This window comes from Oncorhynchus tshawytscha, linkage group LG11 (genome assembly GCF_018296145.1).
Source record: "Oncorhynchus tshawytscha isolate Ot180627B linkage group LG11, Otsh_v2.0, whole genome shotgun sequence".
NCBI lineage: Eukaryota > Metazoa > Chordata > Actinopteri > Salmoniformes > Salmonidae > Oncorhynchus > Oncorhynchus tshawytscha.
Genome location: NC_056439.1, coordinates 49391211 through 49413255, shown reverse-complemented (window position 1 = coordinate 49413255; position 22045 = coordinate 49391211). Strand labels below are relative to the sequence as shown.

Below are 22045 nucleotides of genomic sequence, written 5' to 3'. Positions count from 1 at the left end.
AAACGTTGATTGCAGTGCATTCATCATGCTCTTCATTCCCCTCATGTTTCTCAACATTCTCCTTCAGAACATTCTCATGTTTCTCAACATTCTCCTTCAGAACATTCTCATGTTTCTCAACATTCTCCTTCAGAACATTCTCATGTTTCTCAACATTCTCCTTCAGAACATTCTCATGTTTCTCAACATTCTCCTACAGAACATTCTCATGTTTCTCAACATTCTCCTACAGAACATTCTCCTCATGTTTCTCAACATTCTCCTTCAGAACATTCTCCTCATGTTTCTCAACATTCTCCTTCAGAACATTCTCCTCATGTTTCTCAACATTCTCCTTCAGAACATTCTCATGTTTCTCAACATTCTCCTACAGAACATTCTCCTCATGTTTCTCAACATTCTCCTACAGAACATTCTCCTCATGTTTCTCAACATTCTCCTACAGAACATTCTCCTCATGTTTCTCAACATTCTCCTACAGAACATTCTCATCATGTTTCTCAACATTCTCCTACAGAACATTCTCATCATGTTTCTCAACATTCTCCTACAGAACATTCTCCTCATGTTTCTCAACATTCTCCTACAGAACATTCCCATCATGTTTCTCAACATTCTCCTACAGAACATTCTCCTCATGTTTCTCAACATTCTCCTACAGAACATTCTCATGTTTCTCAACATTCTCCTTCAGAACATTCTCCTCATGTTTCTCAACATTCTCCTACAGAACATTCTCATGTTTCTCAACATTCTCCTACAGAACATTCTCATGTTTCTCAACATTCTCCTTCAGAACATTCTCATGTTTCTCAACATTCTCCTCAGAACATTCTCATGTTTCTCAACATTCTCCTTCAGAACATTCTCCTCATGTTTCTCAACATTCTCCTTCAGAACATTCTCCTCATGTTTCTCAACATTCTCCTCATGTTTCTCAACATTCTCCTCATGTTTATCAACATTCTCCTACAGAACATTCTCATGTTTCTCAACATTCTCCTTCAGAACATTCTCCTCATGTTTCTCAACATTCCCCTACAGAACATTCTCCTCATGTTTCTCAACATTCCCCTACAGAACATTCCCCTCATGTTTCTCAACATTCCCCGACAGAACATTCTCCTCATGTTTCTCAACATTCCCCTACAGAACATTCCCCTCATGTTTCTCAACATGTTTTCCCTACAGAACATTCCCTAATGTTTCTCAACATTCCCATACAGAACATTATCCTCATTTTTCTCACCATTCCCCTACAGAACATTCTCCTCATGTTTCTCAACATTCTCCTTCAGAACATTCTCATGTTTCTCAACATTCTCTCAACAACAGAACATTCTCCTCATGTTTCTCAACATTCTCCTACAGAACATTCCCCTCATGTTTCTCAACATTCCCCTACAGAACATTCCCCTAATGTTTCTCAACATTCCCATACAGAACATTCTCCTCATGTTTCTCAACATTCTCCTCATGTTTCTCAACATTCCCCTCATGTTTCTCAACATTCCCCTACAGAACATTCTCCTCATGTTTCTCAACATTCCCCTACAGAACATTCCCCTCATGTTTCTCAACATTCCCCGACAGAACATTCTCCTCATGTTTCTCAACATTCCCCTACAGAACATTCCCCTCATGTTTCTCAACATTCCCCGACAGAACATTCCCCTCATGTTTCTCAACATTCCCGACAGAACATTCTCCTCAAGTTTCTCAACATTCTCCGACAGAACATTCTCATGTTTCTCAACATTCCCCTACAGAACATTCTCATGTTTCTCAACATTCCCCTACAGAACATTCTCATGTTTCTCAACATTCCCCTACAGAACATGAGCACTGCCTGGTGTCCAACACTTCATCCCAGCCTTTGGACAATTTGCTTAACATTTGACACTTTTATAAGATCTAAGTGATAAATATGATTGCCTCACCATCAGAGAAAAACTGATTTGGCGCCATTGTCATGTTCAATGCTATTTCTGTTGAATATTTTGGACAGCTGTCTCTAAGTTTAATTTATCTTGAGCATATTTAAAATGCACAAAAAAATGATATGTCAAAAAGCATCACATTAAATACACACGATGAAAGGTATTCTGTACATCTGTACGCCATTTTACAGTGGCAGTGTCATTATCTGTGACATGCAACAAAAGATAATGTAATCTTCATTTGTAATTGTCTTGGTGTTCTGTTTAAAAAAAAAAAAACTTGCTCCTGAAGTAATTTGGATGTGCTGTAGCAATTACATATGTGACCGGTGACAGGATATGAGGCATATGACGCCAGTTCCTACTTCACTGTTGGGCCATAAATATATACATTCTTCAGAAATGCCTTCTTCAACTTTAATGCGTCTTAATTACAAACTGGTATGTGATCTATAAATATTAATAAAAATGTTGAATTTATGAGCCTAGTTTAGCCAAGGAGAAAGCAATGAGCTACAGTATTCAGGGAGAAAGAAAGGATCCTTCCTGGCTAGTCATGATTGGCTGAGAGAATTGAGAGGTTTTGACATGCTGTGAGATGAGTCCTGATTGGCCTGTCATGTCACAGGATTCTGTTTATAAAAGAATGGGGGCTTTCCTTGTCAGTATATCGATAATATTTGCTACCACAGATTTTTGGAAAGATATAGCTTTTGACAACTGCAAAAGTGTTACTAGAGCTCTCAAAAACAGCTGTGTTTTAGTAGAGAGAATACTCTCTGGAGGACATTGCCATGCTGACTCACATGTTTACATGTGTGGGTGGGTGGGGCTAAGGCTTAAGAGGGTGTGAACTATGCTGAATAGGTGTAAACACAGAAGAGCTCTCTAGGAAGTGCAACAATCTCATGAAAATCTTTCAAAGGGCATTTTCTCCTACTTGTTTCTTATGTTTACCTTTATTTATTTAACCAGGCAAGTCAGTTAAGAACAAATTCTTATTTTCAATGACGGCCTAGGAACAGTGGCTTATCTGCCTGTTCAGGGGCAGAACGACAGATTTGTACCTTGTCAGCTTGGGGGTTTGAACTTGCAACCTTCCAGTTACTAGTCCAACACTCTAACCACTAGGCTACCCTGCCGCCCCAGTCTTTATTTTGACTGGAACTAGAAGCACAAGTACTCCACACATTCTGTAGTGTTAGTGGGATAACTAGTTTATTACGTTTCTCCAGCACCATATGTTTCCCCTGTTTCCTTCAACTACAGTAAAAAATAAATAAAACATATCACTTGCATTTGATTAAAGCCTCAATAGAGACATCTGGACACGATGTGCGATCAAATATCTGAGAATTATATTTCAAAGTAACAATTTTTTTCTTTCTCTATACTACTCTTCGTTCTCTACAAAAAATGTGGAGTGCGTTGGAAATATCAGTCAAAATAAGGGCTAATGCTTCATAATGTGTGGAGAACGCTGTAAAGATCAGTCAAAAATAAAGACTAACACTACAGAATGTGTGGAGAATGCTGTAATGATCAGTCAAAATAAAGACTAACACTACAGAATGTGTGGAGAACGCTGTAATGATCAGTCAAAATAAAGACTAACACTACAGAATGTGTGGAGAACGCTGTAATGATCAGTCAAAAGTAAAGACTAACACTACAGAATGTGTGGAGAACGCTGTAATGATCAGTCAAAAGTAAAGACTAACACTACAGAATGTGTGGAGAACGCTGTAATGATCAGTCAAAAGTAAAGACTAACACTACAGAATGTGTGGAGAACGCTGTAATGATCAGTCAAAATAAAGACTAACACTACAGAATGTGTGGAGAACGCTGTAATGATCAGTCAAAAGTAAAGACTAACACTACAGAATGTGTGGAGAACGCTGTAATGATCAGTCAAAATAAAGACTAACACTACAGAATGTGTGGAGAACGCTGTAATGATCAGTCAAAATAAAGACTAAAACTTCAGAATGTGAAATCTGTTCAAGAGGCACTATGGTTAGTGAATGCAGTGGAACTGTGATGTTAATTTGCACCGGAACACTGCCTAACCTAACTTCAGTGAAAGAACAGCTTGGTAATAGCTTTTCCCCTCTGACCACATTAGTTCAAGAAGTGCTTTCAACCCACTGTACTTCTATAACCTGAGCGTTCATACCCCCCTCCAGGTCGAACAGCTTTGAAGTCTGCGCCTTAGATGGAACGAGCACCAACATTCTACAATTTTGCACTGCAGCAGAAAGCACTGACTGGCTTCAAGCAATATCAACCAATATCAGTGATTTGACACTGGAGAATGTAAGTCTACAGTATGAAACAGGTACATAAAAAAAACAGATTGAATTGATATGATTAAGAGGTTAATATTACTTTATTGGTCAATTGCACACAAAATCCTACCTAAATGTGACGATACGCTTTTAACCCAAAAGCGCTGAAAGACAGACAGACAGACAGACAGACAGACAGACAGACAGACAGACAGACAGACAGACAGACAGACACACTGCCTTCAGAAAGTATTCAGACCCCTTGACTTATTCCACATTTTGTTGTGTTTACAGCCTGAATTGAAAATTGATTAAATATCTATTTTTTTCCTTCTCACCAATCTACTACACACAGTATCCCATAATGACAATGTGAAAACATGTTTTTAGAAATGTTTGCAAATGTATTGAAAAGGAAATGCAGAGATATCTAATTTACATCAGTATTCACTCCTATGAGTCAATACATGTTAGAATCACCTTTGGCAGCGAATACAGTTGTGAGTGTTTCTGGGTAATTCTCTAAGAGCTTTGCACACCTGGATTGTACAATATTTGCACATGATTATGTCATTGCTAGACAGCCATTTTCATGTCTTTCCATCCATTTTCAAGCCAATTTAAGTCAAAACTGTAACTAGGCCACTCAGGAACATTCAATGTATTCTTGGTAAACAACTCCCGTGTATATTTGACCTTGTGTTTTAGGTTATTGTCCTGCTGAAAGGTGAATTCATCTCCCATTGTCTGTTGGAAAGCAGACTGAACCAAAGCACTTTGTATTCAGGACAAAAAGCAGTATTACTTTAGTGCCTTGTTGCAAACAGGATGCATGTTCTGGAATATTCTGTACAGGCTTCCATCTTTTCACTTTGTCAATTAGGTTAGTATTGTGGAGTAACTACAATGTTGTTGATCCATCCTCAGTTTTCCCCTATCGCAGCCATTAAACTCTTAGCTGTTTTAAAGTCACCATTGGCCTCATGGTGAAATCCCTGAGCTGTTTCCTTCCTCTCAGGCACTGAGTCAGGAAGGACGCCTGTGTCTTTGTAGTGACTGGGTCTATTGATACACCATCTAAGTGTAATTAATAACTTCACCATGCTCAAATGCTTATTCAGTGTCTGCTTTTTTAAATATTTTACCATTCTACCAATCTTTGTGGTTGAATTTTTGTTTGAAATTCAATGTTCGACTGAGGGATCTTACAGATAATTGTATGTGTGGGGTACAGAGATGAGCCATTCAAAAATCATGTTCATGCAACTTATTATATAACTTATATATGACAAACCTATTTAGGCTAGCCATTGGGGCAGCAGGGTAGCCTAGTGGTTAGAGCAGCAACCGGAAGGTTGCAAGTTCAAATCCCCGAGCTGACAAGGTACAAATCTGTCGTTCTGCCCCCTGAACAGGCAGTTAACCCACCGTTCCTAGGCCGTCATTGAAAATAAGAATTTGTTCTTAACTGACTTGCCTAGTTAAATAAAGGTAAAATAACAAACCTATTTAGGCTAGCCATAACAAAAGTGTTGAATACTTATTGACTCAAGACAATTTCAACTTTTCATTTTTTAATTAATTTGTAAAAAATTATTTAAAAAATACATAATTCCACTTTAACATTATGTGGTATTGTGTGAAGACCAGTGACACAACATCTCAATGTAATCTATTTGAAATTCAGGCTGATACAAAACAAAATGTGGAAAAAGTCGAGGGGGTGTGAATACATTCTGAAGGCAGGTTGTGTAGAGGTGCGGGTGCCTGCCACGCTGGGAGCTGTTGTTGTACAATTTCCCAAGGGCCAAACACTACCCTGAGATGCACACAAGTTACACAACAGAAGATTTGTGCCGAGAGCCGAGTGGTATTAGAATATTTAAATCCCCCATATTCCTATTAGAATATCATTACTATCATAATGCTCCTCTCCCTCTCTTATAGAAAGAGGTGTCCATAGGCATAATGAATTACTGCCTTGTAGTAATCCATCATTAATACTCACACGCTTGCTAGTGTTTAGCTATCTCATTTTCATGATCCCCTTTTGATTAGCACACTGATGATCTATCTGCCTGCCTCTCTAAAGATCCATCCATACTGCTCTGAGCTGCACAACCACACAGCTGTTTTTTTTTTTTTTTTTAATTCAGCCGTGCGTCACCTAATTATGGATAAGGAGTCTGATTGCTAAACGTCCAATCAGGATGTGATTGTGAGAGGAGCTTGGGGAGCAGAACTCTTTTGGCTTTTATTGTGGTGACCAACAACCTATAAATAGACTGTGACATCCTCTGGGCCCTGACATGTTCATCAATTGAGACTTCATATGATATAGCAGCTGACTTTCAGCTTGCTTAATAGGATTTTAGTTGTTGATTTGACCATGTGACAGTAATGTATTGCAGCTGGTTTGACCATGTGACAGTAATGTATTACAGCTGGTTTGACCATGTGACAGTAATGTATTAGATCGGGTTTGACCATGTGACAGTAATGTATTACAGCTGGTTTGACCATGTGACAGTAATGTATTACAGCTGGTTTGACCATGTGACAGTAATGTATTACAGCTGGTTTGACCATGTGACAGTAATGTATTAGATCTGGTTTGACCATGTGACAGTAATGTATTACAGCTGGTTTGACCATGTGACAGTAATGTATTACAGCTGGTTTGACCATGTGACAGTAATGTATTACAGCTGGTTTGACCATGTGACAGTAATGTATTACAGCTGGTTTGACCATGTGACAGTAATGTATTAGATCGGGTTTGACCATGTGACAGTAATGTATTACCGCTGGTTTGACCATGTGACAGTAATGTATTAGATCGGGTTTGACCATGTGACAGTAATGTATTACAGCTGGTTTGACCATGTGACAGTAATGTATTAGATTGGGTTTGACCATGTGACAGTAATGTATTACAGCTGGTTTGACCATGTGACAGTAATGTATTACCGCTGGTTTGACCATGTGACAGTAATGTATTACAGCTGGTTTGACCATGTGACAGTAATGTATTACAGCTGGTTTGACCATGTGACAGTAATGTATTAGATTGGGTTTGACCATGTGACAGTAATGTATTACAGCTGGTTTGACCATGTGACAGTAATGTATTAGATCGGGTTTGACCATGTGACAGTAATGTATTACAGCTGGTTTGACCATGTGACAGTAATGTATTACAGCTGGTTTGACCATGTGACAGTAATGTATTAGATCGGGTTTGACCATGTGACAGTAATGTATTACAGCTGGTTTGAACATGTGACAGTAATGTATTAGATCTGGTTTGACCATGTGACAGTAATGTATTAGATCGGGTTTGACCATGTGACAGTAATGTATTACAGCTGGTTTGACCATGTGACAGTAATGTATTAGATCGGGTTTGACCATGTGACAGTAATGTATTACAGCTGGTTTGAACATGTGACAGTAATGTATTAGATCTGGTTTGACCATGTGACAGTAATGTATTACAGCTGGTTTGACCATGTGACAGTAATGTATTACCACTGGTTTGACCATGTGACAGTAATGTATTACAGCTGGTTTGACCATGTGACAGTAATGTATTACAGCTGGTTTGACCATGTGACAGTAATGTATTAGATTGGGTTTGACCATGTGACAGTAATGTATTAGATCGGGTTTGACCATGTGACAGTAATGTATTAGATTGGGTTTGACCATGTGACAGTAATGTATTAGATCGGGTTTGACCATGTGACAGTAATGTATTAGATCGGGTTTGACCATGTGACAGTAATGTATTAGATTGGGTTTGACCATGTGACAGTAATGTATTAGATCGGGTTTGACCATGTGACAGTAATGTATTAGATCGGGTTTGACCATGTGACAGTAATGTATTAGATCGGGTTTGACCATGTGACAGTAATGTATTAGATCGGGTTTGACCATGTGACAGTAATGTATTAGATTGGGTTTGACCATGTGACAGTAATGTATTAGATCGGGTTTGACCATGTGACAGTAATGTATTACAGCTGGTTTGACCATGTGACAGTAATGTATTACAGCTGGTTTGACCATGTGACAGTAATGTATTAGATTGGGTTTGACCATGTGACAGTAATGTATTACAGCTGGTTTGACCATGTGACAGTAATGTATTAGATCGGGTTTGACCATGTGACAGTAATGTATTAGATCGGATTTGACCATGTGACAGTAATGTATTACAGCTGGTTTGACCATGTGACAGTAATGTATTACAGCTGGTTTGACCATGTGACAGTAATGTATTACCACTGGTTTGACCATGTGACAGTAATGTATTAGATCGGGTTTGACCATGTGACAGTAATGTATTGCAGCTGCTTTATAATGTATTACATGCATTTCTTTATTGTTTTCCCCTCTTACAGATGAAAATGATTAACAGATATTGCTCTCCGGATGATCAGGTATGTTCTCACGCAAGGCGCTATAACTATCTTCAACTATAACTATTTACAACTATATCTACATCTATAACTATCTACATCTATAGCCATCTACATCTATAACTATCTATACCTATAACTATCTACATCTATAACTATCTATATCTACATCTATAACTATCTACATCTATAACTATCTATAACTACATCTATAACTATCTATAACTATCTACATCTACAACTATCTATAACTACACCTATCTATAACTACAACTATGTACATGTATAACTATCTATAACGACAACTATCTACAACTATCTACATCTATAACTATCTACAACTATCTACATCTATAACCATCTACAACTATCTACATCTATAACTATCTATAACTATCTACATTTAAAACGATCTACATTTATAAATAACTTATTAACTATAACTATATACTTCTATAACTATCTACATTATTATCTATATACATGTTTAACTATCTACATCTATAACTATCTACATCTACAACTATCTACATCTACATCTACAACTATTTACATCTATCTACATACAGCTATCTACATCTATAACTATGTATAACTACAGCTATCTACATGTATAACTATCTACATCTATAACTATCTATAACTACAACTATCTACAGCTATAACTATCTATAACTACAACTATCTACATCTACAAATATCTACATCTACAACTATCTACATTTATATCTATCTACATGTATAACTATCTACATCTATAACTATCTATAACTACAACTATCTACATCTACAAATATCTACATATACAACTATCTACATTTATATCTATCTACATGTATAACTATCTACATCTATAACTATCTATAACTACAACTATCTACAGCTATAACTATCTATAACTACAACTATCTACATCTACAAATATCTACATCTACAACTATCTACATTTATATCTATCTACATGTATAACTATCTACATCTATAACTATCTACGTGTATATCTATCTACATCTATAACCATCTAGAATTATCTACATCTATAACTATCTACAACAACTATCTACATCTACAACTATCTACATCTACAACTATCTACATCTATAACTATCTACATCTATAACTATCTACATCTATTACTATCTACATCTAACTATCTACATCTACAACTATAACTATCTACATCTATAACCATCTATAATTAATCTACATCTATAACTATCTACATCTAACTATCTACAACAACTATCTACATCTACAACTATCTACATCTACAACTATCTACATCTATAACTATCTACAACTATCTACATCTACAACTATCTACATCTATAACTATCTACATCTATAACTATCTACATCTATTACTATCTACATCTAACTATCTACAACTACAACTATCTACATCTATAACTATCTACAACTACAACTATCTACATCTATAACTATCTACATCTATTACTATCTACATCTAACTATCTACATCTACAACTATAACTATCTACATCTATAACTATCTACAACTATCTACATCTACAACTATCTACATCTACAACTATCTACATCTACAACTATCTACATCTATAACTATCTACATCTATAACTATCTACAACTATCTACATCTACAACTATCTACATCTACAACTATCTACATCTATAACTATCTACATCTATAACTATCTACATCTACAACTATCTACAACTACAACTATCTACATCTACAACTATCTACATCTATATCTATCTACATCTATAACTATCTACATCTATAACTATCTACAACTATCTACATCTACAACTATCTACATCTACAACTATCTACATCTATATCTATCTACATCTATAACTATCTACAACTATCTACATCTACAACTATCTACATCTACAACTATCTACATCTACAACTATCTACATCTACAACTATCTACATCTACAACTATCTACATCTACAACTATCTACATCTATATCTATCTACATCTATAACTATCTACAACTATCTACATCTACAACTATCTACATCTATAACTATCTACATCTATTACTATCTACATCTAACTATCTACAACTACAACTATCTACATCTATAACTATCTACAACTACAACTATCTACATCTATAACTATCTACATCTATTACTATCTACATCTAACTATCTACATCTACAACTATAACTATCTTCATCTATAACTATCTACATCTAACTATCTACATCTACAACTATAACTATCTACATCTATAACTATCTACATCTATTACTATCTACATCTATAACTATCTACATCTATTACTATCTACATCTATTACTATCTACATCTATAACTATCTACATCTATAACTATCTACATCTATAACTATCTACATCTATTACTATCTACATCTATAACTATCTACATCTATAACTATCTACATCTATAACTATCTACATCTATTACTATCTACATCTAACTATCTACATCTACAACTATCTACATCTATAACTATCTACATCTACAACTATCTACATCTATAACTATCTACATCTATAACTATCTACATCTATAACTATCTACATCTATAACTATCTACAACTATCTACATCTATAACTATCTACATGTATAACTATCTACATCTATAACTATCTACATGTATAACTATCTACATCTATTACTATCTACATCTACAATTATCTACATCTATAACTATCTACATCTACAACTATCTACATCTATAACTATCTACATCTTTAACTATCTTTAACTAAGACGTATCCACTCATAGTATGTATTTTCATTACAAATAACCCAAAAATTGCATGAGATTGGATTACCTTGTTTCTGCAGATTGTCCACATGGCTTGGGTGTGTGAAAACCCTCAAGCTAATGATGCTGGTCCATCAAGTACCTTCAAGTTCCTGGCATTGAGAGGCCCTTCGCTCTACATCTTCAGGAGTCCTCCTGTATGAACCTCCCATTGATTTCCTCGTCATTCATTGTCTTCCCAAGTTATTTGGGTTAATAAGTTAATGCAGAGATTCCAAATGCTTTTTATCAACCACTGTATGTTGGCTTATTATGGTTCAGTGTATCGTAACACAATGCCTGTAAGATACTGTATGATTACATTTATAAAAACAAAAAAATGCACACACTTTTGTCCCCCCCCCACCTTAGGTTAGTGGAACAGACTGGGGACAAGCTGAAACTATGTATACCCTCTATGAGGTTCTGTTAAAGGTTCACAAGGTATGTTCAACATTCACATGCAGAATAAGATACCAGCACGAAATGTTACCGGAATTTGAAAATGATGTGCACATCACTTGAACCATGTCTATGGTAGATCTACACATAGACAAGTTGGGAGTTTAGCTTCCAGTGAATAAAACTGGATGACGAGTCATGTTTGGATGTGTTGCAGCTATGTGTGACGGAGGACTGTTGGATCCAGGCCAAGTTCTACCTTGGTCTCCAGCAGGATGAGGATCTGCAGGACGGAGAGCCTTTCTGTTTCAGTATCCTGGTCGGCCACGGCCAGAGTCACACCTTCAGTGTGGAGATGACCTCTGACCTCGCCGTGTGGGAGAAGTCCTTCCAAAGAGCCGTCTTCATGGAGGTGCAGAGAGTAGGGGTAAGTTGGAACAGCAAATTAGATTTGTTTGGTCATGATGTGATTCTCCCCGGAGTCAAAGGTTTTGGGGGTTGTTATAAGTGGTGCTGAGAGACCGTATGACTGACATTTTACACATTTTGAAAAAGACGAGCCGTCATTGTGTTATCACAATTTTAACTGCAGCAAATACGATGCCAACACATTACTTCCAGACGTGCATTCATTTTGATAATGTGTTCCATTTAGTGGATTATTCTAGAATAGTACATAGGGCTCTATTTTAACAAGCCTAACATAATGGTACGTCTAAGCACCACTTCAGGTTGTGTATTTGCAGTCATTTATGTATCGCTTTGGAATTAACTCCAATTCCAATGTTAGTCAAAAACGGGACGCTCAGGTCTAAAATAATGTGGGCCTGTCTACAATACATAGATTAAAAAGGGAATGTCGGCTCACTGTTTTCCTTTACATTTTAATAAAGCTTTGGTGATTAAGATTTATTTCCAAGCGGTCTCAGGAGCCAAACCGTTTATCGACAGTCTTGACTACTTTGCGATTGCATTGGGGCAGAACAACAACAAAAAATCCTTCATTGAGAGGAGGGGAGTCTATGCTTGGTTTTCAATCAAATAAAACAAAATGGGAAAAAAGTTTAGTTTTTAAATACGGAGTATAAAGGCACCAAAAGCCCGTTTGGCTACTCATGTTCTATGCCCATATGGGCAGTGTGCATCACGGCAGGATAGGCTGTGTGTCAGCTGTCAGAATTCATGACATAACCAACTGTGTTACCACTAAAACCAGCTTTTGGTTGGTCTTAAATATCCGTCTCAGAGCTGCTTTGAATTAGCACTTTGGACACGCCTCAAATATTTCCACCCCTCCCATCTGCAGCATTATGGTGATGAACTCTGTTATGGTAAAGTCTCAGAAGTGATGAGCTCTGTTATGGTAAAGTCTCAGAGGTGATGAGCTCTGTTATGGTAAAGTCTCAGAGGTGATGAGCTCTGTTATGGTAAAGTCTATAGCATTATGGTGATGAGCTCTGTTATGGTAAAGTCTCAGAGGTGATGAGCTCTGTTATGGTAAAGTCTCAGAGGTGATGAGCTCTGTTATGGTAAAGTCTATAGCATTATGGTGATGAGCTCTGTTATGGTAAAGTCTCAGAGGTGATGAGCTCTGTTATGGTAAAGTCTCAGAGGTGATGAGCTCTGTTATGGTAAAGTCTATAGCATTATGGTGATGAGCTCTGTTATGGTAAAGTCTCAGAGGTGATGAGCTCTGTTATGGTAAAGTCTCAGAGGTGATGAGCTCTGTTATGGTAAAGTCTATAGCATTATGGTGATGAGCTCTGTTATGGTAAAGTCTCAGAGGTGATGAGCTCTGTTATGGTAAAGTCTCAGAGGTGATGAGCTCTGTTATGGTAAAGTCTGCAGTATTATGGTGATGAGCTCTGTTATGGTAAAGTCTCAGAGGTGATGAGCTCTGTTATGGTAAAGTCTATAGCATTATGGTGATGAGCTCTGTTATGGTAAAGTCTCAGAGGTGATGAGCTCTGTTATGGTAAAGTCTCAGAGGTGATGAGCTCTGTTATGGTAAAGTCTCAGAGGTGATGAGCTCTGTTATGGTAAAGTCTATGAGCATTATGGTGATGAGCTCTGTTATGGTAAAGTCTCAGAGGTGATGAGCTCTGTTATGGTAAAGTCTATAGCATTATGGTGATGAGCTCTGTTATGGTAAAGTCTCAGAGGTGATGAGCTCTGTTATGGTAAAGTCTATAGCATTATGGTGATGAGCTCTGTTATGGTAAAGTCTCAGAGGTGATGATCTCTGTTATGGTAAAGTCTATAGCATTATGGTGATGAGCTCTGTTATGGTAAAGTCTATAGCATTATGGTGATGAGCTCTGTTATGGTAAAGTCTCAGAGGTGATGAGCTCTGTTATGTTAAAGTCTATAGCATTATGGTGATGAGCTCTGTTATGGTAAAGTCTCAGAGGTGATGAGCTCTGTTATGGTAAAGTCTCAGAGGTGATGAGCTATGTTATGGTAAAGTCTGTAGCATTATGGTGATGAGCTCTGTTATGGTAAAGTCTCAGAGGTGATGAGCTCTGTTATGGTAAAGTCTCAGAGGTGATGAGCTCTGTTATGGTAAAGTCTCAGAGGTGATGAGCTCTGTTATGGTAAAGTCTGCAGTATTATGGTGATGAGCTCTGTTATGGTAAAGTCTCAGAGGTGATGAGCTCTGTTATGGTAAAGTCTCAGAGGTGATGAACTCTGTTATGGTAAAGTCTCAGAGGTGATGAACTCTGTTATGGTAAAGTCTATAGCATTATGGTGATGAGCTCTGTTATGGTAAAGTCTATAGCATTATGGTGATGAGCTCTGTTATGGTAAAGTCTCAGAGGTGATGAACTCTGTTATGGTAAAGTCTATAGCATTATGGTGATGAGCTCTGTTATGGTAAAGTCTATATCATTATGGTGATGAGCTCTGTTATGGTAAAGTCTATAGCATTATGGTGATGAGCTCTGTTATGGTAAAGTCTATAGCATTATGGTGATGAGCTCTGTTATGGTAAAGTCTCAGAGGTGATGAGCTCTGTTATGGTAAAGTCTATAGCATTATGGTGATGAGCTCTGTTATGGTAAAGTCTATAACATTATGGTGATGAACTCTTGCAGAGAACGCATATTGCAGCACACCATGTTCAGGAAGTGAATAGATTACAGATTTAACTGCTACTGGTCTTTTCGGTATTTAATAAGAGTTTTATTTAACCTCTTGTTTAACCTTTACCTGTATATGTGAAAGATTTGCGAAAGGTCAGACTGCATTAAATTACTAAGCTCCTCATAATCAGCGCTTTAACGTGGACTGAAATAGTTGCCAGTACTCATGTTGGGTGCTGTTACTGTCCTCATAATCAGAGCTTAACATGGACTGAAATAGTTGGTTGCTGTTACTGTTTACATTTAGGGATCAGGAGCTCCACAATACTTCTGAACTAATATTCTGTAAGAGGGACAGGAGCTCCAGCAGTAGAATATGTGTGGTGCTGCTACTCAGCTCCGGTGAACTCCTGCCCAAAAGTGAAGAACTGCTCATAATCACAGCCAAAAGGTATATTCTCTTATACCTGCTACTGTTAATTAACACAGTGAACCTGCTATTGTCAACACAGTGGGCCTGCTACTGTCAACACAGTGAACCTGCTACTGTCAACACAGTGGGCCTGCAACTGTCAACACAGTGGACAGTGGCCTGCTACTGTCAACACAGTGAACCTGCTACTGTCAACACAGTAAACCTGCTACTGTCAACAGAGTGAACCTGCTACTGTCAACACAGTGGACAGTGAGCCTGCTACTGTCAACACAGTGAATCTTCTACTGTCAACACTGTATGCAGACTAGAGTGGTGGGCCTGCTACTGTCAACACAGTGGGCCTGCTATTGTCAACACAGTGAATCTGCTACTGTCAACACAGTGGGCCTGCTACTGTCAACACAGTGGAAGTGGGCCTGCTACTGTCAACAAAGTGAACCTGCTACTTTCAACACATTGGACAGTGAACTTGCTACTGTCAACACAGTAAACCTGCAACTGTCAACACAGTAAACCTGCAACTGTCAACACAGTAAACCTGCAACTGTCAACACAGTAACCCTGCTACTGTCAACACAGTAACCCTGCTACTGTCAGCAGAGTGAACCTTCTACTGTCAACACAGTGGACAGTGAACCTGCTACTGTCAAAAGAGTGAACCTGCTACTGTCAACACAGTGGGCCTGCTACTGTCAACAGAGTGGACAGTGGGCCTGCTACTGTCAACACAGTGAACCTGCTACTGTCAACACCGTGGGCCTGCTACTGTCAACAGAGTGAACCTGCTACTGTCAACACAGTGGACAGTGAACCTGCTACTGTCAACAGAGTGAACCTGCCACTGTCAACACAGTGGGCCTGCTACTGTCAACACAGTGAATCTTCTACTGTCAACACAGTAAACCTGCTACTGTCAACAGAGTGGACAGTGGGCCTGCTACTGTCAACACAGTGAACCTGCTACTGTCAACACAGTGAACCTGCTACTGTCAACACAGTAAACCTGCTACTGTCAACACAGTAAACCTGCTACTGTCAACACAGTAAACCTGCAACTGTCAACACAGTAAACCTGCTACTGTCAACAGAGTAAACCTGCTACTGTCAACAGAGTGGACAGTGGGCCTGCTACTGTCAACACAGTGAACCTGCTACTGTCAACACAGTGAACCTGCTACTGTCAACACAGTAAACCTGCTACTGTCAACACAGTAAACCTGCTACTGTCAACACAGTAAACCTGCAACTGTCAACACAGTAAACCTGCTACTGTCAACAGAGTGAACCTGCTACTGTCAACAGAGTGGACAGTGGGCCTGCTACTGTCAACACAGTGAACCTGCTACTGTCAAAACAGTGGACAGTGGGCCTGCTACTGTCAACAGAGTGAACCTGCTACTGTCAACACAGTGACTCTTCTACTGTCAACACAGTAAACCTGCTACTGTCAACAGAGTGGACAGTGGGCCTGCTACTGTCAACACAGTGAACCTGCTACTGTCAACACAGTGAACCTGCTACTGTCAACACAGTAAACCTGCTACTGTCAACACAGTAAACCTGCTACTGTCAACACAGTAAACCTGCAACTGTCAACACAGTGAATCTTCTACTGTCAACACAGTAAACCTGCTACTGTCAACAGAGTGGACAGTGGGCCTGCTACTGTCAACACAGTGAACCTGCTACTGTCAACACAGTGAACCTGCTACTGTCAACACAGTAAACCTGCTACTGTCAACACAGTAAACCTGCTACTGTCAACACAGTAAACCTGCAACTGTCAACACAGTAAACCTGCTACTGCCAACAGAGTGAACCTGCTACTGTCAACAGAGTGGACAGTGGGCCTGCTACTGTCAACAGAGTGGACAGTGGGCCTGCTACTGTCAACACAGTGAACCTGCTACTGTCAAAACAGTGGACAGTGGGCCTGCTACTGTCAACAGAGTGAACCTGCTACTGTCAACAGAGTGAACCTGCTACTGTCAACACAGTGGGCCTGCTACTGTCAACACAGTAACCCTGCTACTGTCAGCAGAGTGAACCTGCTACTGTCAACACAGTGGACAGTGGGCCTGCTACTGTCAACAGAGTGAACCTGCTACTGTCAACACAGTAGACCAGTAGACAGTGAACTTTCTGCTGTCAACACAGTGAACCTTCTACTGTCAACACAGTGAACCTGCTGCTGTCAACACAGTGGGCCTGCTACTGTCAACACAGTGGACAATGGGCCTGCTACTGTCAACACAGTGGACATTGGGCCTGCTACTGTCAACACAGTGGGCCTGCTACTGCCAACACAGTGGGCCTGCTACTGTCAACACAGTGGACAGTGGGCCTGCTACTGTCAACACAGTGAACCTGCTACTGTCAATAGAGTGAACCTGCTACTGTCAACACAGTGGACAGTGAACTTGCTACTGTCAACACAGTGGGCCTGCTACTGTCAACAGAGTGAACCTGCTACTGTCAACAGAGTGAACCTGCCACTGTCAACACAGTGGGCCTGCTACTGTCAACACAGTGAATCTTCTACTGTCAACACAGTAAACCTGCTACTGTCAACAGAGTGGACAGTGGGCCTGCTACTGTCAACACAGTGAACCTGCTACTGTCAACACAGTGAACCTGCTACTGTCAACACAGTAAACCTGCTACTGTCAACACAGTAAACCTGCTACTGTCAACACAGTAAACCTGCAACTGTCAACACAGTAAACCTGCTACTGTCAACATAGTGAACCTGCTACTGTCAACAGAGTGGACAGTGGGCCTGCTACTGTCAACACAGTGAACCTGCTACTGTCAAAACAGTGGACAGTGGGCCTGCTACTGTCAACAGAGTGAACCTGCTACTGTCAACACAGTGGGCCTGCTACTGTCAACACAGTGACTCTTCTACTGTCAACACAGTAAACCTGCTACTGTCAACACAGTGGACAGTGGGCCTGCTACTGTCAACAGAGTGAACCTGCTACTGTCAACACAGTGGACAGTGAACTTTCTGCTGTCAACACAGTGAACCTGCTACTGTCAACACAGTGGGCCTGCTACTGTCAACACAGTGGGCCTGCTACTGTCAACACAGTGGACAATGGGCCTGCTACTGTCAACACAGTGGACATTGGGCCTGCTACTGTCAACACAGTGAACCTGCTACTGTCAACACTATGGGCCTGCTACTGTCAACACAGTGGGCCTGCTACTGTCAACAGAGTGAACCTGCTACTGTCAACACAGGGGGCCTGCTACTGTCAACACAGTGGGGCTGCTACTGTCAACACAGTGAACCTGCTACTGTCAACAGAGTGAACCTGCTACTGTCAACACAGTGGGCCTGCTACTGTCAACACAGTAACCCTGCTACTGTCAGCAGAGTGAACCTTCTACTGTCAACACAGTGGACAGTGAACCTGCTACTGTCAACACAGTGAACCTGCTACTGTCAACACAGTGAACCTGCTACTGTCAACACAGTGAACCTGCTACTGTCAACACAGTGAACCTGCTATTGTCAACACTGTATGCAGACTAGAGTGGTGGGCCTGCTACTGTCAACACAGTGAACCTGCTACTGTCAACACCGTGGGCCTGCTACTGTCAATAGAGTGAACCTGCTACTGTCAACACAGTGGACAGTGAACCTGCTACTGTCAACAGAGTGAACCTGCCACTGTCAACACAGTGGGCCTGCTACTGTCAACACAGTGAATCTTCTACTGTCAACACAGTAAACCTGCTACTGTCAACAGAGTGGACAGTTGGCCTGCTACTGTCAACACAGTGAACCTGCCACTGTCAACAAAGTGGGCCTGCTACTGTCAACACAGTGAATCTTCTACTGTCAACACAGTAAACCTGCTACTGTCAACAGAGTGGACAGTGGGCCTGCTACTGTCAACACAGTGAACCTGCTACTGTCAACACAGTGAACCTGCAACTGTCAACACAGTAAACCTGCTACTGTCAACACAGTAAACCTGCTACTGTCAACACAGTAAACCTGCAACTGTCAACACAGTAAACCTGCTACTGTCAACAGAGTGAACCTGCTACTGTCAACAGAGTGGACAGTGGGCCTGCTACTGTCAACACAGTGAACCTGCTACTGTCAAAACAGTGGACATTGGGCCTGCTACTGTCAACAGAGTGAACCTGCTACTGTCAACACAGTGGGCCTGCTACTGTCAACACAGTGACTCTTCAACTGTCAACACAGTAAACCTGCTACTGTCAACAGAGTGGACAGTGGGCCTGCTACTGTCAACACAGTGAACCTGCTACTGTCAACACAGTGGACAGTGGGCCTGCTACTGTCAACAGAGTGAACCTGCTACTGTCAACACAGTGGACAGTGAACTTTCTGCTGTCAACACAGTGAACCTTCTACTGTCAACACAGTGAACCTGCTGCTGTCAACACAGTGAACCTGCTACTGTCAACACAGTGGGCCTGCTACTGTCAACACAGTGGGCCTGCTACTGTCAACACAGTGGACAATGGGCCTGCTACTGTCAACACAGTGGACATTGGGCCTGCTACTGTCAACACAGTGAACCTGCTACTGTCAACACTATGGGCCTGCTACTGTCAACACAGTGGGCCTGCTACTGTCAACACAGTGGGCCTGCTACTGTCAACACAGTGGGCCTGCTACTGTCAACACAGTGGGGCTGCTACTGTCAACACAGTGAACCTGCTACTGTCAACAGAGTGAACCTGCTACTGTCAACACAGTGGGCACTGGGCTACTGTCAACACAGTAACCCTGCTACTGTCAGCAGAGTGAACCTTCTACTGTCAACACAGTGGACAGTGAACCTGCTACTGTCAAAAGAGTGAACCTGCTACTGTCAACACAGTGGGCCTGCTACTGTCAACACAGTGAATCTTCTACTGTCAACACAGTAAACCTGCTACTGTCAACAGAGTGGACAGTGGGCCTGCTACTGTCAACACAGTGAACCTGCTACTGTCAACACCGTGGGCCTGCTACTGTCAACAGAGTGAACCTGCTACTGTCAACACAGTGGACAGTGAACCTGCTACTGTCAACAGAGTGAACCTGCCACTGTCAACACAGTGGGCCTGCTACTGTCAACACAGTGAATCTTCTACTGTCAACACAGTAAACCTGCTACTGTCAACAGAGTGGACAGTGGGCCTGCTACTGTCAACACAGTGAACCTGCCACTGTCAACAAAGTGGGCCTGCTACTGTCAACACAGTGAATCTTCTACTGTCAACACAGTAAACCTGCTACTGTCAACAGAGTGGACAGTGGGCCTGCTACTGTCAACACAGTGACCCTGCTACTGTCAACACAGTGAACCTGCAACTGTCAACACAGTAAACCTGCTACTGTCAACAGAGTGAACCTGCTACTGTCAACACAGTGGGCCTGCTACTGTCAACACAGTGACTCTTCTACTGTCAACACAGTAAACCTGCTACTGTCAACAGAGTGGACAGTGGGCCTGCTACTGTCAACACAGTGAACCTGCTACTGTCAACACAGTGGACAGTGGGCCTGCTACTGTCAACAGAGTGAACCTGCTACTGTCAACACAGTGGACAGTGAACTTTCTGCTGTCAACACAGTGAACCTTCTACTGTCAACACAGTGAACCTGCTGCTGTCAACACAGTGAACCTGCTACTGTCAACACAGTGGGCCTGCTACTGTCAACACAGTGGGCCTGCTACTGTCAACACAGTGGACAATGGGCCTGCTACTGTCAACACAGTGGACATTGGGCCTGCTACTGTCAACACAGTGAAGCTGCTACTGTCAACACTATGGGCCTGCTACTGTCAACACAGTGGGCCTGCTACTGTCAACACAGTGGGCCTGCTACTGTCAACACAGTGGGCCTGCTACTGTCAACACAGTGGACAATGGGCCTGCTACTGTCAACACAGTGGGCCTGCTACTGTCAACACAGTGGGCCTGCTACTGTCAACACAGTGGGGCTGCTACTGTCAACACAGTGAACCTGCTACTGTCAACAGAGTGAACCTGCTACTGTCAACACAGTGGGCCTGCTACTGTCAACACAGTGGGGCTGCTACTGTCAACACAGTGAACCTGCTACTGTCAACAGAGTGAACCTGCTACTGTCAACACAGTGGGCCTGCTACTGTCAACACAGTAACCCTGCTACTGTCAGCAGAGTGAACCTTCTACTGTCAACACAGTGGACAGTGAACCTGCTACTGTCAAAAGAGTGAACCTGCTACTGTCAACACAGTGGGCCTGCTACTGTCAACACAGTGAATCTTCTACTGTCAACACAGTAAACCTGCTACTGTCAACAGAGTGGACAGTGGGCCTGCTACTGTCAACACAGTGAACCTGCTACTGTCAACACCGTGGGCCTGCTACTGTCAACAGAGTGAACCTGCTACTGTCAACACAGTGGACAGTGAACCTGCTACTGTCAAAAGAGTGAACCTGCTACTGTCAACACAGTGGGCCTGCTACTGTCAACACAGTGAATCTTCTACTGTCAACACAGTAAACCTGCTACTGTCAACAGAGTGGACAGTGGGCCTGCTACTGTCAACACCGTGAACCTGCTACTGTCAACACAGTGAATCTTCGACTGTCAACACAGTAAACATGCTACTGTCAACAGAGTGGACAGTGGGCCTGTTACTGTCAACACAGTGAACCTGCTACT

General features: G+C 40.9%; 1 protein-coding gene across 3 annotated transcripts in view; it reads left to right on the top strand.

Annotated features, from left to right (window-relative positions):
- Positions 1-22045, top strand: part of LOC112236817 (gamma-2-syntrophin) — a 137728-nt gene that overhangs the window by 88808 nt on the left and 26875 nt on the right. For all 3 annotated transcript variants that reach the window (XM_042330229.1, XM_042330228.1, XM_042330230.1), the window contains 5 exons: positions 4130-4259; positions 8641-8679; positions 11478-11594; positions 11809-11880; positions 12056-12265. In XM_042330229.1, the coding sequence (XP_042186163.1) occupies positions 4130-4259; positions 8641-8679; positions 11478-11594; positions 11809-11880; positions 12056-12265 (568 nt within the window). The remainder of the gene's footprint in view (positions 1-4129; positions 4260-8640; positions 8680-11477; positions 11595-11808; positions 11881-12055; positions 12266-22045) is intronic.